Source organism: Kogia breviceps, chromosome 6, assembly GCF_026419965.1.
Source record: "Kogia breviceps isolate mKogBre1 chromosome 6, mKogBre1 haplotype 1, whole genome shotgun sequence".
NCBI lineage: Eukaryota > Metazoa > Chordata > Mammalia > Artiodactyla > Physeteridae > Kogia > Kogia breviceps.
In genome coordinates, this window is record NC_081315.1 from 77617285 (window position 1) to 77634714 (window position 17430).

General features: G+C 44.1%; 1 protein-coding gene across 2 annotated transcripts; it reads left to right on the forward strand.

Moving 5' to 3' along the window:
- Nucleotides 1–1052: 1052 nt before the first annotated feature.
- On the forward strand, nucleotides 1053–16050 carry SRD5A3 (steroid 5 alpha-reductase 3). Of its 2 annotated transcripts, XM_059067594.2 has the most exons (5): nucleotides 1067–1408; nucleotides 8705–8847; nucleotides 10893–11090; nucleotides 14478–14612; nucleotides 15481–16050. In XM_059067594.2, exons 1-5 carry the CDS (start codon nucleotides 1188–1190, stop codon nucleotides 15738–15740), a joined length of 957 nt encoding a protein of 318 aa, XP_058923577.1. In that variant the 5' UTR covers nucleotides 1067–1187; the 3' UTR covers nucleotides 15741–16050. The 2 variants fall into 2 exon arrangements, with proteins under 2 accessions (XP_058923578.1, XP_058923577.1); XM_059067595.2 differs by lacking the exon at nucleotides 10893–11090 and having other exon boundaries at nucleotides 1053–1408.
- The last annotated feature ends 1380 nt before the right edge of the window (nucleotides 16051–17430 follow it).

The window sequence follows — 17430 nt, forward strand, 5'->3', positions numbered from 1 at the left end:
TCCCTCCAGCTGCAGTCTTTCCTGTTTCCACTACACACACACACACACACACACACACACACACACACATTTTCCAGGCTTTAAAAAAATTACCTAGGGCTTCCCTGGTGGCGCAGTGGTTGAGAATCCGCCTGCCGATGCAGGAGACACGGGTTCGTGCCCTGGTCCGGGAAGATCCCACATGCCGCGGAGCAACTAAGCCCGTGAGCCATGGCCGCTGAGCCTGTGCGTCCGGAGCCTGTGCTCCGCAACGGGAGAGGCCACAACAGTGAGAGGCCCGCATACCGCAAAAAAAAAAAAAAAAAAAAAAAAAAAAAAATTACCTAAAATAGTTAAATTTACATTTGTCCTAACTGAAAATCAATGTTGTTTAAAATTGATGAGTCAATAAAAATAGCAGTACTACACAGAGTAAATATCAGAAGAAACGGCAGATGGTGTTAAAAACTTTGCCTCTAAGAAGTGGAACTCTAGCAGGGAGAGGACTGCAGTTTTTTAAATAGAATTTTTACCACTTTCATTTTTGTATGTGCAATTGCCTTGACTTTCTACTTTACGTGTTTAAATTATACACATTCCTAACATCCTAATACAACTATTCATTATCTTGTATGCCAGCCTTCTTCATCCATATATTCATATTAATATAGTTGTTCACAATCATAGCTATATATTTGTCTTTTTTTCGCTTAACCTACAGTTTCAGTTATCATAAACAGTTTTCCGTGTTTCGACCGTCTTCATAATTATGTTAATGGATTCATAATACTCCAAAGTTATTGTACCATAATTTAGCTAGATACCTTAACGTGGAACATTCTGGATTGTTTCCACTTTTCCATTGAAAACAATGCTGCAGTGAAGACTTGCAGACATGGTCTTGCTCGTTCCGCTGCTTTGAATCATACTGTTGAGTCGTACTTCTGGGGTTCCATATACGAACCCCCGACTCAGACTACTGCTAGACTGACCACCAAGCTCCAGCAATACCCAGACCAAGAATTCCGCGCGGCGGGGCGGTGCCTCCTCCCGGGAGGCGTGTCCTGGGCGGGGCCGAGCGCGTCCCAGCCGTGCGCTGCGTCACCCACGTCCCGCCCGGCTGAGCCTGGCGCGCCGGGCTCGAGTGGCTGTTCCTTCGCCAACGGGTGGCGAGGGCCCGGGGAGCGCGGACGCCGGGCGCGCCGGCCATGGCTCCCTGGGCTGGGGCCGAACTCTCGGCGCTGAATCCGCTGCGTGCCGTGTGGCTCACGCTGGCCGCGGCCTTCCTGCTGACCCTACTGCTGCAGCTCGTGCCGTCCGGCCTGCTTCCGGGCTGCGCGCTCTTCCAGGACCTGATCCGCTATGGAAAAACCAAGGAAGGGGGGCCGTCGCGCCCGGCCGCCTGTCGGGCCTTTGATGTCCCCAAGAGGTAACCGCGCCCGGGCGCGAGTCTTGGCTGCCTAGGCTCGGAGAGCCGGGGGCGCCCCGCTCGAGCAGCCGGCAGGGGGCAGCAGAGGCGGGCGCGGGGCAGGCAGGGCCGGCGCGGACCGGCCCGGGAGGCCCAGGCGGGTTCCTCGACGCGGCGCAACGCCGGCCCGCCTTCCGGCTCTGCCCGCGTCCGCTGCGTGGCACTGGGGGCTGAATGCCGCGAGTGTCCGCCGACACCGAGGGTGCTGAGTCGCGCGCACCTTCAGGGGCGCAGGAACGTGAACTTGTGGCTGCACGTAGCCTTCGGGGGAAATGGCAGCGCTTCCCAGTTTAGGCCCGGTCACCAGGCGGTAAATTAAAGTTTCCTTTGTCCCCAAATTCTCCTTTTCCCTCTCCTGCACTCTAGGGGCACAGAAGCTAACTTGAGGTCGCCGGAACTCACTAGAAATGAAGGCAGGCCCTCCTTTCGCGCCTCTGTGTCCCCTGTTTGTTTCCCAACCCTCAACAGTTAGGATGAAGGGTGAGACGCGGGTCACCAACTGGCGCCCACCTCCTTCGGTCGCAATGACGCTTCTTACCCGTATGTCGGCAGGTGCCCCTGGAGAAATGTTGCTCACAAGACGGCACATTTTAGGCAAGCCTGGTCCCTAAGGCCCATTTGACTTTCAGCAGATTTCATAACTAAGTTCAACGAGAGATTAAATCGTTAGGACTTAAGTAGAATTCTTTCAAAAATTGTAAGGGTTGTTATAGTTTCGGTTTTTTGTTTGCTTTTCTTTAAATTCAGAACATTACCGGGAAGAGTCAGCCATACACTGCTAGACGGTAGGAGTATAGCAGTGGCTTTTCTTGGAGATACAGCCTAAGTTGGCGTTTCGGAAGGAATCTGGAGAAATGTGATAGGGTTTCTGATGTGTTAAAACACCTTGGTTCTCACTTAAACCTCGCATAGGCGGTGCCCCAGGTCTGCAGACAAGAAAGGGTCTAAATAAACTTGGCTTCCCACTTTTGACTGTTGGAGAAATATTCATCAGGTATTAACACTGAGAAGGGAGCACTAGGTCATTCTGAGGAAAGGTAACGGGAAAGAGACTCTGGGAAGAAGTAGACGATTCACACACAGTGATTAAACCTCCTATTTCTTAGAAGCTCTTTGTAAGCTAAAATTTCCGGTCATCCTATTTTTAATCAGGTTTTGAGTGTAGTACTTTTCTATTTCATAGCAGGGATATTCCTAGATTGTCATTTTTTTAGTGTTACAAGGTGAAGAAAAAAATTCTTTTGAGAGTGTGAGTTCTAACAATTTATTTTCTGAATTTTAAAAAAGGTATTACTGTTTCTGGAGTAGAGGGCACATTTCAAATCATTCCCTGCACTTAACCTGTTTCTTTGGCTCCCATACCCTACCTGTTACTACTCCGGTCTGTCATTATATTTGACAGCCAAGAAACAGATTTTGTACCTTTCCCTTATTTTACTGCAAAATTGGTACTCTTTGGGCTCCTTGTAATTTCTACTATATTATGAAATAATTTATGCGGTTTTCTTCTTCCAGAATTCTAGAACGGACCCTCCCATGGTGTTTTGTTTGGTGTTTTTTCTAAATTTAAACAAATTTCTTTTCATACTAGAGAAGGTGCAGCAAATCCAGGCCAGTCATGAAAGGCAAAAATGTCTAGATGCTATATTTAAATATTTTTCCTTGTTCAGAATTCTTTAGTACTCTTAAAGGTGAAAATAAGCCTGTAATTTTTACACTTAGAAATAGGCAGCTGTATGTCACGTTTCTGCACCCAAGAGCTTAGGTGAATTTGTTTGGGATTATTTTTTCCTAAAGAGGAAAGAATTAAACCTTAATTGAATTCATGGAATGTTTGATTCCATTACCCCTGCCTGGTAGATTTTTTTTTTAATGTGATAGTTGCTTTTCTCGTTTTCTTTTGGTTCCTGGAGTTTTGTTTTGGGGTTTTTTTTAATTTAAAAAAAATTATTTATTTTATTTATTTATTTGTGGCTGCATTGGGTCTTCGTTGCTGTGCAGGTGGGCTTTCTCTAGTTGTGGCTACTCTTCCTTGAGGTGCGCAGGCTTCTCACTGCGATGGCTTCTCTTGTTGCGGAGCACGGTCTCTAGGCCTGCGGGCTTCAGTAGTTGTGGCACGCAGGTTCAGTAGTTGTTGCTTGCGGGCTCTAGAGCACAGGCTCAGTAGTTGTGGCACATGGGCTTCGTTGCTCTGCGGCATGTGGAATCTTCCCGGACCAGGGCTCAAACCCATGTCCCCTGCATTGGCAGGCGGATTCTTAACCGCTGTGCCACCAGGGAAGCCCTTCCTGGAGTTTTGATTTCCCAGAAAGTCTGAATAAATACATGACCTCGAACATGAGTCACAGTACTCTTGACTTGCATAGTGTATATGGAAGTACTTCTGTTTCTAATATTTCAAAATGTCATAGAAATATTGCAACTGAATTAAGCTGTAGAGACAAAGAGAACCATCCAGACTTGCCCTACTAGGGTTCAGGGGTCCTAACCAGCAGTCCAAGGGATCTGTGGACAGAATTTGGGGCAAATTGGATTGGAAAAAATTACATCTTTATTTCACTAACCTGTAGCTGAAATTCGGCACTTTCTTAATGATGAATGTAATCAACAAACCACAGTAGAATTAGCAATTCCTGCAATTTTATGACAAGTTTTTTGATGTTATATTAAAAATATTGAGGAGACCTCAAAACATTTTCATCACTATAAGAATACTGTATTATCCTCCACTATATCTTGTTATTTAATACATTAATTAAAAAGCACATATATCACAAATGTTTCTTAGTGGTTGTGTTACCTATATTTCAGCATAATTGGTTTCGTTTATCCCTATGTCTTTTAGGCATGTAGCCTTCACCAGACTGCCAAAGGAGTCCATGGAAGAAAAATGTCAGGAATCCCTGCTGTAGACTGTAAACTCCATATGTTTACATTTGTCTTGTTTGTTGCCATATCCCTGGCTCAATGCCTGATAATAATAAGGTCCTCGATCAATGTTTTGAATGAATCAAAAAAAAAAAGAATAAGGTTTTAGGTCGAATTGGTTTGTTGATTAACTTGACTGCTTTCTCTGAGAGTAACTTTGGATGTGGTACCTTCTCTTTCACTCATTTATTTAACCATTGTTTATAGAGTACTTACTATTGCCAGGAGCTATTCTAGGTTCCTTGGAGCCTTTGTTTTTGTAAAACGGTGACTATGTAAACAAATCTTGTAAAACAAGCAAAATAATTTCAGATGGTAATAAGTGCTTCAGAGGAAATCCAGCCTGGTTACTTGATCATGAGCAAGATGGGGTTGCCGATGACAGCACTGGAAAGGATGATCAGAAAGGGGCAGAGGGCAGGAGATGAGTTCATCTGGGGAGGCCGGGGCAGACCATGGTGGGGATTAGATTCTATTCTGAGTGTATGGAAAGCAGCTTTAGGATGGGGAAGGAGGCATGGCATGTGATTTATGTTTGAGAGGATGACTAGCCATTGTGTGGAGAAGGCTGGGTAAGAGGCCCGTTAATGGTGCTCCAGGCAAGAGGTGGTGGTATGGATTAGAGTGTCAGCATAATAGCACCTGTTCCTCATGCAGACTGGTGATGACATTAAAGCACGTGGCACAGGGCCAGGCACCTAGTCAGAACTCAGGAACCATTGGTTTCCTTCCTTAGTTTAACCTATAACTCCCCTAACTGGTCCTGGGATCAGTTCTTGCAATCAGCAAGTAGTGTTAGATCAGATATCTCCTGTCTCAGAACCATCTAGTGGCTTCCAGCTCACTCCCAGGCAGAGCCCAAGACCCTGTACAGTCTTGCCCCCACCACCTCACTCAGATCCTATCATTTGCCCCCTGTGTGGCTCCAATCCAGTTTTCTGGGTCTCTCTGCTTGTTTTCTGTCCCCTCAGGGCCTTCGCCCTGTAGAGCCCTTTCCTCTACCTGGAAAGCTCTTCCCCCAAATAGCCAGATGGTTTACACCCTCACTTCCTATAATTCTGCTCAGGTATAACCTTCTCAACGAGGCCTGCCCTATCCACCCTGTTTAAAAGTATAATACTACCATCCCCAGCACTCCTTCATCTGTTCCCAGCTTTAGTTTTCTTGTTAGCAATTATCACCTACTGACATGGTGTAAATTTTACTTCTGTGTGTAACTGTGAAAATAAGCTCCATGAGGGCAGGAACTGTTGTCTTCTGTGTTCATTGCTATATCCCCAGAGCCTAGAGCAGCCCCTGGCTTATACTAAGCACCAAAATGTTTGTTAAGTCAGAGGAGTGCTTGCTTGGTGCCCAGCCCTGAGCTACAATAAGGGTCCCCATATCCCTGCTCCCAGGGGTTCATTTCAGTTAAGCAAAGTGCCAAGGGAGGAAAAAGAGGGAGAGCGTGTAGAAGAGAAGGAAATAGAGTTTTCAGATCTGCTTTTGAGGCTTTTCAAAAAACAGATGTAGGGCTTCCCTGGTGGCGCAGTGGTTGAGAGTCCGCCTGCCGATGCAGGGGACATGGGTTTGTGCCCCGGTCTAGGAAGATCCCACATGCCGCGGAGCAGCTGGGCCCGTGAGCCATGGCCACTGAGCCTGCGCGTCCGGAGCCTGTGCTCCGCAACTGAAGAGGCCACAACAGTGAGAGGCCTGCGTACTGCAAAAAACAAAAACAAAAAGCAGATGTAACCACCAATAAAGAGTAGGACACGTTTCCTGTAGCAGGAAATCAGGCAAGCAAAACAAGAGATAGAATGTGCAAAATGTAGGAGTAAGAAAAACAATCTGCTTGTGAATCAAAACCCCATGGCACAAGTAGGGCACAGCAAAATGTGGCTTAGCATCTTATATCAAATATTCTTGAGTAATTTGGTTGACTTATGGTTTGGTATAAATTGATACATGTAACATAGGGCTGGAAAAGCAGGTACAGGCAAGTCTAGATCACATGAATAGGAGCACAGCCATGTGATTTTAACTTCAGAGTCATCAGGGCTGAGTGTGGAGCCAAACACTGCCACTTACTGCATGACCTTGGATAAGTAACTTAACCTTCTGAGCCTTAGTTTTCTCAGCTGCCACATGTAAATATAATGCAAACCTGACAGGATTGTTGGGAAGATGAAATGAAATACTCTTTAACTGGTCTCCCCACAACTGGACGATTCTCTTTCCTTACCAGGGGGATTTTTTTTAACTTAAGAAAGACCAAAATGAATGAACAATGCTCTCTCTCTCTCTCTTTTTTTTTTTTGATTGTGATAAAATATACATGACATACCATTTCCCACTTTAACCCTTTTTGAGTGTACAGCTCAGTGGCTTTAAGTACATTCACATTGTTGTGCAACCATCACTACCGTCATCACCTCCAGAAGTTTTCCATCAGCCAGAAGGATTTTTAAAACATAAAGTATTACTTCAGGTTGCTGTGTTCAGATGCCTTCCCATCCCACTTAAAAGCCAGTGTCCTTACAGGGCCCTGTAGGGTCTGCCCTTCCTTTTCATGCCCTAGCACCCTCCACACACGTGTCCTTTGTTGTGCCTCAGGGCCTTCGAGGTGGTTGTTTCCTCTGCCTAGAACATTCATTCCTCAGAAATTCACAAAGGTTACTCATTGTAGCCAAGTGTCACTTCCAGAGAGGCCATCCTTGACCACTCACCCAGAATGGCCTCCGCTCTGCACCCTCTCTGTCCCCTCACCCAGCACTGGGCTAGATGTCTACAGGTTCATTTGCTGACTGTCTGCCGAAAGATAAACTTCATCATGGCAGCCACCTGCTCAGTTTGCTCCCTGCTGCGTTTCCAGCTCCAAGAACATCACCTAGCACGTTCTAAGTGCTCAGTAAATTTTTTTGCAAACATGAAGTAGGTAAAGCGGCTTAAAGTTGCTCCTCAGAAGCTGGCCCCTCCTCTTTCCATGGGAGCCTGCAGAGCACCTTGCAGCTGCCATTCTGTTCTGCTGGCTCAGACCAGACCTGGGCTCAGTTCTAGGAAGTGTGTCTTACGGAAGACCCTGGGAGGCAACCAAAGGCCAGGGGCCCGGGGCTGGGGATGAGGGGGTAGACTTGACACTCATGCATGAACTTTGCAGGAAACTAAGCTCTTGAGCCTAGAGAAGATTCGAATCCAGAATAAAAGGACATCTCAGAGAGGACAGATCTGGTGATAGAATTTGTAAAAGTAGTGGGGAGAATAAGTGGGTTGCTATGGAATGGTCAGCTTAGATCAGTGTTTGTCAGACGGGTCGTGGGCATAGTCTTGGGGGACTGTGAGGTCTGGTACATATAAGCATATTCTGAATCAACTGGAATAGGAGTCCCTGAATCTGTGTGTAATCCTACTGACTCCAGGCTGTCTTACTGCATCACAGATTAATGAGACAAGAAGGAGGGCTTAATATAGATGTGATGCATTGAAGACCAGGGAAGGCCAGGTGACCTCCAGGCACCCTGCAGAGTCAGAAAGATTTTGCATTGATTTGATTAGAGAAAAATAGTAGAGGTATAGGTAAAGAGACATCAAAAAAACATGTTAGGCCCTGGTGCCATATTAGGTGATTCCTTTGCAGCAAACCAGCATAATCTTTCACGTTAAATTGACATTGCTAATTGCTAATTTCAACTTTTATTGGTTTTGTGGTTTTATTTATTTCATTCGTTACTGTGTTGATTGCAAAATATGTATTGTATTTGTATGAGAGCAGTACCCATCAAGAGTTGATAGCTAGTTTTATGAGTTAATATTTGTCATGTTATTATAAAAGTAATTTAGGTCAACACAATTTAAGAAAACACCGAATCAGAAGACCTTTAAGGTTTCTTGCAACCCTGAGAGCCTGTGATTGTGCAAATCTTGTGTAACAGTTGAATGGCTATTGCAGCAATATTACTCGAGATTTAGAAATCTTCCACAGATTTGGCTAGTGTTAGCACAATCTAGGATGTCTCTGCCAGGCCCTGGGGCCCCCTATTTTTGAGTTTGAGCCCAATCCTGTTACCTGGAGATAAGAGAGAGAGCTAATTAACCCTACATCTAAGTTTAACAAGGTCATTCATGTTCTTGTTAACCTTAGGAAGCCTCTTTTTCTTATTAGTTAACCAGTCCCATCATTTGAAAGGAAATTTCAAAAATCTGAACATCTGTAGGATTCAGGTTCTATTAAAAAAGCAAAGCTATACTTGCAGAATGGAGGAAAGAGGATAGGGAAACTAAAAATAGTCTTCCTGTATAAAGGCTTAAAGTGGATCCACTCTGATTATTACCTAACTTGTTTTCCCTTCGCAGGTATTTTTCTCACTTCTATATCATCTCAGTGCTGTGGAATGGCTTCCTGCTTTGGAGCCTTACTCAGTCTCTGTTTGTGGGAGCACCTTTTCCAAACTGGCTTCATCATTTACTCAGAATTCTTGGGGCTGCGCAATTCCGAGGTAACAACTCCTCTGGCTAATACCAACCATTGCATCCTGTTCCTGTCTCTCCTGCCTGCGGGGAGGTGTTCTCGGTATTTCATAGCCACTCTCAGCTTCTTGGTGGGGCTGGGAAGTGAAGGGCAGGGCAAAAAGCGTTCTGCGTGGATCACAGTCAGATGGCCAAGGGGAAGGCCCCAAGACCTTCACTGAGATCATGGTAGAGCTGAGAGTCAGCTCTTCATCCCTGATTTCCTAGCAAGTGCTATGCTGAACAGGACTGGCTGTTCTCCCTCTGATATTTTTAGTACTGTAGGATCCCTCAGGTTTGCCTTGAAACATTTATCATATATATGGTTCCAACCACAATCATGCCTCTGGACTCCAGAAATTTGATAGAAAATTACTTTTTGATCACAGGTTAAAAATGTTTGTTATGCTGTGAGGCTTTGGTTATATAAAAAAATTGACTGTAAATAGTTGTTGATCAGATGATTACAAAATAGCATTTAAATTTACCTCACTGTGCCTTGAATAAAGGATACATAGAACAATTTAAAAGGTAAGGAATTGAAGGTGAAACCCATAAAGTGGCCTCAATTAATGTCAGGCATCAGGAGAGGGGCATAATTAGAAACAAATTGTTCTGGTGCTATCTCTGTCCTTTGTTCCAGCAGCCAAACCGCTGGCTTCCTAGGAACAGTACTTTTCTGTATAACCAGAGGAACTTGTTGCAAAAGATGACAGAAAGAAAAAGCTATGCAGATCCTACTTGGGAGGGGAAGATACCTCGGCGAATCCCACTTTACCCATTAAAGCTTTACCTCTTCATTTGCTTACTGGGGGGCTGCCTGGGGTTCTGATATTTGAAGGGTGGTTGTGAGGAGTTGTATTTGGTTGTTTGTTTTATCCTATTCCTGAAGAGTTAGAACTAGGTTTCACTATATTTAAAAGAGAAAAGCAGGCAAAGCCAGTCTGTGTGCTAGAAGTCTCCGTAGAGTGTACCGTGGGAGGGTGCGGGGAGGGGCAGCGCCTGGAGGGGAGCCCGAGGTGCTAGCTGTGCTCTGTTTCTTGATGTAGGGGCTGGTTGTACGGGTGGGATGGGCTGGTGTACTTTGCAAAAATTCATTAGGCTGTGTCCTTATTGTATTTTTATGATGTGTGATAACATTTTTTTAAAAAATCTAGATTTTATGTCATTTTAAAAACCAGCATTTCTTCTGACTTCTCTTGAGGCAGAGGGGTGAGAGGCAGATAGGAAGATCGATCTCAAGGCTCACAGTCCCCCAAAAGTATCATTTCTTTTTTTTTTTTTAATATGGAAAGAAATGTATAACTCTTCCTGTCTCTTTCCCATCCCCCTTTCTGCTTCTGTATATGCCTGTGTCTCTTCTCCCCCCTGACCTCAGAGATCCCACCAGGAGTCCTTGCTCAGAGGTCATCCAGGAACTCTTCCTGACTATCTTCAAATGGGGATTACTGCCAGGGACCAGAGACCATGGAGTTTGGGTTCTGAGGGCACGGATCCCTTCACAGCCACGTAACCCAGAAGGCTTTCACATCACAGAGTAGAATCAGGAGACCTGAGTCTGTCTCAGTTCTGTCACTAGCTTACTGTGTAACTTTGAGCCAAATGCCTTGACTTCATTTGGCTCACTCCCTCATTGCCAAAAAAAGGAGGTGTTTGGGCTTCCCTGGTGGCGCAGTGGTTGAGAATCCGCCTGCCGATGCAGGGGACATGGGTTCGTGCCCCGGTCCGGGAGGATCCCACATGCCGCAGAGCGGCTGGGCCCGTGAACCATGGCCGCTGAGCCTGTGCTCAGCGTCCGGAGCCTGTGCTCCACAACAAGAGAGACCGCAGCAGTGAGGCCCGCGTACCCCCCCCGCCACACACACACACACAAAAAAAAAAAAAAAAAAAAAAAGGAGGTGTTAGATTGGATGATATCTAGGGCCGTTTCCTAGCTCTGATCTTGTTTAATACCCTGTTGAACAGTAGGGGAAATCATAACTTTGGATTAGTCCTGGAGAGAGAGATGCTGAGTGTGTTCCATTCTGAATTGTAGGGGGTGAGCTCGCGCTGTCTGCGTTCTTAGTACTAGTGTTTCTGTGGCTACACAGCCTACGAAGACTCTTCGAGTGCTTCTATGTCAGTGTCTTCTCCAATGCCATGATTCACGTCGTGCAGTACTGTTTTGGACTTGTCTACTATGTCCTTGTTGGCCTAACTGTGTTGAGCCAAGTGCCAATGGACGGCAGGAATGGTGAGTGGTTGCTGGGGTCTGTCAGCTGAGTCACTGGGTATATGAGGGACTCTGGGTGAAGCATTCCACCAAGCATTATGGAAGTTAGAAAGTAGGAGACCTGCCCAGTTCACTTTGCATTTGAGGAGTTCGGGCTCTAATTGTAGCTTTAAAAAGTCAACATGCCCAAGGGTGCCTAGCAGATGCACATCACATTAATCATAACTGCTAAAATCTGAGAGATACCAATGTAAGCAGCAATGCCTTCAGTAAAGAGAATAAAGTGTGAAGTTTTCAGGAGGACTGGTTTAGGGATGAAGAAGTGGGATGTGGGGTTTCCATCAATGGGATTGAAGTCAGTGAACTGTGGAGTTAGTCTGGAAAAAAGAGGCAGTGTGGTCAAGAGTAGAACAGGGAGCAGGGGAACACACTGGAACAGGAGAATGGGTCAGCAAGCCAAGCTGCCTCACCAAAGCCTCATCATCCAGGGGTGGAGGGGTGAGGGATGAGGGTGGGGAAGGGAAAGTTGTTGTGCATGGTGAAATCATGGAATACCAGAGGAGGAAAGGGTGTCCTGAGCTCATGGTGAATAGTTGGGATTTGAAGAGGAGGTAGGGAGCCATTTTGTTGCCATTTCGTTCTTGTGATTGTTCCTGTTGTAACAAAGCTTATTTCAAGTGAGGCAGCCTGAGCAGAGAGGACAAAAGAGTACTGTGGTAAATCAAGATTGTGTCTTAACACTTCTGAGCTCTCACTAGCCAGGAAGAGGGAAGCAAAATCATGACTTTGTTTATGAGGAGGAAATGAAATGTGATTTGGGGGATGGGGGAGAGGGAGGGTTGGATATCTGACATATCTGACCATCGTTTTTGTAAAAACAGTGCATGCTTATCATAAAGAATTCAAGTCATTTTGGGTGATGGAAATGAGTTTTCTAGCGCTGAGCTTAACTTCATCTCGCACCCTTGGTATCCGTCAGCCCACATGCTCTAGGGTAGGTCCTTCACAGCTGTTTTCTGTAAGCCCAAGTCTCCTTGTTTCCTAAAGCTGCCCTATCCCTCCTTGTAAATTGAACCCATAGTCTGGATATTTCCAGTACTCAGTGAGTGAGCTCTCCCTCAGGTTTGATTTCAGTGTCAAGTGCCCCTTGATTGGCTTCTCTCTCTGTTGCTGTAGGACAGCCTGTGAGCTCCATGGTGCAAGGAACAATTTTAAAGTATGACTTACTGACGCTCTTTCTCAATTCCTGAGTTGTTTATTGGCTCCAGCCTCTCAGTTAGCATCTCTCCATCTAATTTCTCTGAATGTAAGTCAGTTGTTCCTCCCTGAGCTTTCGGCTGTGGCATCCTTGTGCATCCCATGTCACGGTTTGAGCCGTCATTCCTGGAGAACATTCCGAGGTTTTTACCCAAAGGAGCTTTCCAGAGCACTTCGGTAACCCACTAGCTTGCAGTCTGTTAGCATTACATATCTCTCCTGGAGTTTCCTCTGCTGTCTGGACCCCAACTTCCACCTTCCCTCCTGTATAAGAAGTCAAGGAAAGGCTGCTGAGACACCCACAAAATAGCTTTTAGACACTCCTTTCTGAAGTTTTCTGAAACTTGTGTTTCACCTACCTGTCCTTCAAGAGGTCATCTGGGACAGTATGGGGAGGACTGGTTTCAGGAATTCATTGGAAGAGAACACACTGGGGCATTTGCCAGCTGCAGAGTCTGATAGAAATGACAGGGGCTTGGGTGTCAGATGGGCCTGAGTCTGAATTCTGGCTTATTAACTTCTCAGAGCCTCAGAACCTTCATCTGGAATTAGGGACATATACTGATTTCAGAGGGTTCTTGTGAAAGTGGAAATAGTGTGTCTGTAAACTATCCAGATCTTCACATCTCCTTGCCTTCAGAATCTAGAGGGTCCACCCCCAGTCACTCGCCATTACATTATTCTGTGGTTTTTTTCTTCAGAGTACCATCTGTACCTTAAATTATCTTGGTTATTGATTTTTTTTACTTGTTTCATCTCTTGCTACTAGAGTGTGAGTTCATGAGGACTGGGATCTGACCTGACTTACCCACTGCTTTATCCCTTGTGAAAGATGCCACGCTCAGTAGACACTCAATAAGGAACGAATGAATAAATGAATAATTAAATACTACACAGATTAGACCCTCAGTAAATAGCCTTCTTCCTGCCTCTCCTTTCCTGTATCATAACTTACTCTTAAAATTTTTTTTCTCTCATAGGTAATTTCTCTGCCTTTAGAGTAGGTGACTTGGCTGTAACATGAACTCTCAGACACTTGCTTCAACTTTTAATCCTGTGGTGACTTTTATAGCCCTCTGATTTAAAACTATTTTTCATATTCTGTTTTATTTTTAATTTATAAAAATATAACTATATAGTTAAATGGCTAAACTTAGTCAACATTAAGAGACTGTGGTAGATTGTTTAGAGAAAGCAAGTTTTTAAAAGAAATTAACACAATTAGATTTTGGTGGACTGTCATTAGTCATTAGCTGTCATCAGCTGAGTCCTGCCTCCAGGTACCCATATGGAATAGCTTGATCCTTGGTTCTCCTACCTGAATCAACTTTGTAGGGGCTCCCTCTTGGCTGCAGAGCCTCCGGCTCTTCCCCCTTGTCAATGGACAGCTTTGTTTTTTCAGTCAAATCCCTGACTAACCTCACTGCTTCCTGCTGAACATAGGGAAGTCCTTAATTTGTTTTTCTAATGCCAGTCCTTAGAAAACCTGCATTCTTCCCGTCTTCTTGGTAGCTGGAGAAGAAAGAAGATGAAACTTTTGAGTGTTTCTACTCCTGAAACGAAATCTCTCTGACTAGGTTCTCTCTAATCAGAAAGGGATACTGTTTTGGTCTTTATCTTGCAGTTTCCATTTCACCTCTTTTTGAGAAGTTCCACTGTTAGCCTTTACTTGCAGTGATTTTCTTCATTGGCCAGAGCCAGTCAAGTTAGTATTAAAGGTTTCCTTAGGAATGGCTCGGGATTAGATCCTTTAGGAAGTGTTTTTCTGACAGACTGTAAGAAAGAGGACATAAAACCAGGCAAGAAATAAAAATGCAAAGTAGTCTCACCACACAAGAGTACATCACAAGAGTGGGAGACAGAGCTGACCCCTGTGCTTGAAGCACTTGAAGAAGGAGCAAGAGAATGTGTTGATATGGAATTCTCTGCCAGGGTCCCCGAAGCTGCCCCTGGCTGAGGAGCACACCTCCCTCATCCACAGGGATGCTGTTCTCCCCTCTGTACTTGGGAAATTATAGCAGGATGATTTTCCAGTCGTGAAGAACAGAATAAGTAGGTAATTGTGTTCTACTGATTATATGATTTTTTTTAATGCTCTGAGCCTCTGAAATTTTGCAGAGTTGGCTAATAAGATAATTCTTATTTCTGTAGTCTATGTGATAGGGAAAAATCTCTTGATGCAAGCTCGGTGGTTCCATATCCTCGGAATGATGATGTTCATCTGGTCATCTGTCCATCAGTATAAGTGTCATGTCATTCTCGGCAATCTCAGGAAAAATAAAGCAGGTGAGATATCTTTTAGAACCACTGCATGTGGATTTTAGCCCTCAGAAGTTAGGTGTAGATATTCCTTCTCTCTTTTCTTTCCTGCCCTAATTAGTTGGCTAATCTATCAAATGCTCATTTTTGACAAGACTCTCTGGGTCTTGATCTTCCCATCTGTAAAATTAGAGCATTTTACTAAAAGACCTCCCTGGCACCATCTAGCCCTGACATTCTACGACTCTATTCTGTGCCCACATTTTGGGGCCTACCGGCATATATGTGTCTAACCAGCCTGTGAGCCCTAGTATTACTGTGCCAAGTTAGTATCATTGCAGCTAAAGCAAAAAAAAACTTGACTCTTTAGTTAACTTGTGTTGACTTATCACAGGTACAGTTTTTATTAGGCTTTTTAAAATATTAAAAATGGAATAGTACTATTCAGCATTTATCAAGTGCTTACTTTGTGCCGGCCCTGTTCTGAGTGCTTTATATGTAACTTCACAGTACTACTCGCTTTAGACGGGTACAGTCTTATCCTCATTTTATAGATGAGGAAAGAGAGGCACAGAGAGGTTAAGCAACTTATCTAAAGTTACACAGCTTGTAAGTGGCAGAGCTAGGATTTGAACTCATGCAGTCTGACTCTGGATCTGAGCTCTTTATAGCTTGGAGGATTGTTGGAGAAACTTATTTACAATTGTTAGTATAACCTCAGCATGTGACTCTTTAATATGTAGTAGAATGACAGTGGAGGTGTGACAGGATGGTGGTTTGTACAGGTCTGTGACACCTTTTTCTAAATGAGTTTTATAAATTATTTGGAGGGTGAAGTGGTAAAACTTGTTTTGGCAACTTCAAATGTTCAGGGTATCTTCTTTTTCCATTTCAGGAGTGGTCATTCACTGTAACCACCGAATCCCTTTTGGAGACTGGTTTGAATACGTTTCTTCCCCTAACTACTTGGCAGAGCTGATGATCTACATTTCCATGGCTGTCACCTTTGGTTTCTACAACTTAACTTGGTGGCTTGTGGTAACATACGTCTTCTTCAACCAGGCCCTGTCTGCTTTCCTCAGCCACAAATTCTACAAAAGCAAATTCGTCTCCTACCCGAAGCACAGGAAAGCTTTCCTACCATTTCTGTTTTAAGATAATCTCAGTTATGAGGAATGCACACCAGGTGACAATTCCAATTCCTAAGGACAACGAAGTCCAGAGACCAAAGTACAATTTCTATAGAACTGTTTGAAACTCTCTGGTCCATTTCTGTTACCAGAAGTCTTCACTGCATGAGCAAAGCAATACCGCTCAAGAAAATGAGTCTTAGGACGTCCCTGGCAGTCCGATGGTTAAGGCTCCGCACTTCCACTGCTGGGGGCATGGGTTCGATCCCTGGTTGGGGAACTAAGATCTCACTTGCTGCTCACCGTGGCAAAATAAATAATTTTTTTTTAAACAATGGAAGAAATTGAGTCTTTGGAGAAGAAATATTTCTGGCAGACCTGGGAGTGCTATATCTGCTTTCTAAGATGCTTTATAAAAGCAACCAAGTGCTAAAAAGTAGATGAGACTTTTCCAAGCTGCTTCAAAAACATAATCAAGAATATACAAACAGCTTCAAACACACACACAATGGAAGAGATGAGGTCATCTGTGGCTTTGTTTTTGCAACAAATTAACTAGACTACACAATAAGCAATATAGCAGATGCTCAGTAACTGCTTGTTGTATATCAGTCAAAGCTGAATAGCCTTTGAAAATAACAATGTATAATTTCACACCAATGGATTCTGGGAAAAGTGAGTTTATTGAAGTTAGCTTATACTTATTACCACAAAGATTTCCAGCTATGTAACCATCAATAGTTATTTCCCCCTCAAATCATAGCCTAACAAAGTTTGAAACCTCTTTTATTTAATATTTTTTTTGACATCTACCTTTCTAGGGAGTACCTTAAAAGTGTAAGCGTCTGAAATAAAATATTTTTATATTTATGTTTAAAAAGCCTTCATGAATGGAGCTGACTTACACTTGGTATTGGATAGTGCTGGAGCCTCATTCATATGTAGTTATTCAAATTGGATTAATGTCTGCCTGAGTGTATTTTAACTAATAGAATGAATCTGAAGATATTTTAAAATGAAGTTTACACTTAAGATTGCTTATGTTAAAGAAAATATCCATGATTAAATCAAGTGGATATAACTGCATGGTGTGAAAGTAGAAAATAATACTATAGCCTGAGCAACGCAGTAAAACACTTGCACATTCGTGCAGCATAAGATTTACTGGCTTGGGGCTTCCCTGGTGGCGCAGTGGTTAAGAGTCCGCCTGCCGATGCAGGGGACACAGGTTTGTGCCCTGGTCGGGGAGGATCCCACATTCCGTGGAGCGGCTAGGCCCGTGAGCCATGGCCGCTGAGCCTGCGTGTCCAGAGCCTGTGCTCTGCAATGGGAGAGGCCACAACAGTGAGAGGCAGGCATACCGAGAAAAAAAAAGAAAAAAAAAAGATTTCCTGGCTTGTTGGCTGAGGTATTAACTTTATTCCTTTTATACAGATACCTTCTTATAGTCTACTAGGTACTAAAGTTTTGCACTAAGATGTACCATGCTGTGGGGGAAAGCACCTCATTATTAACCAGACACGTGTGGAAGGCATAGTCTAAGAATATCCTCCCCACCTGCATCTCTGGAGTAGTAAACCAAAGCTGGTAAACAGACTCTTTTTAACCCAACTTTCAATATATGTATATCAGCACAATTTCTAAAGTTCTTAAATTTCTGAAGTAGCATTTTCTCCCCAGTAATCAAATACCACTTCCATCAGCTGTTCCATCTA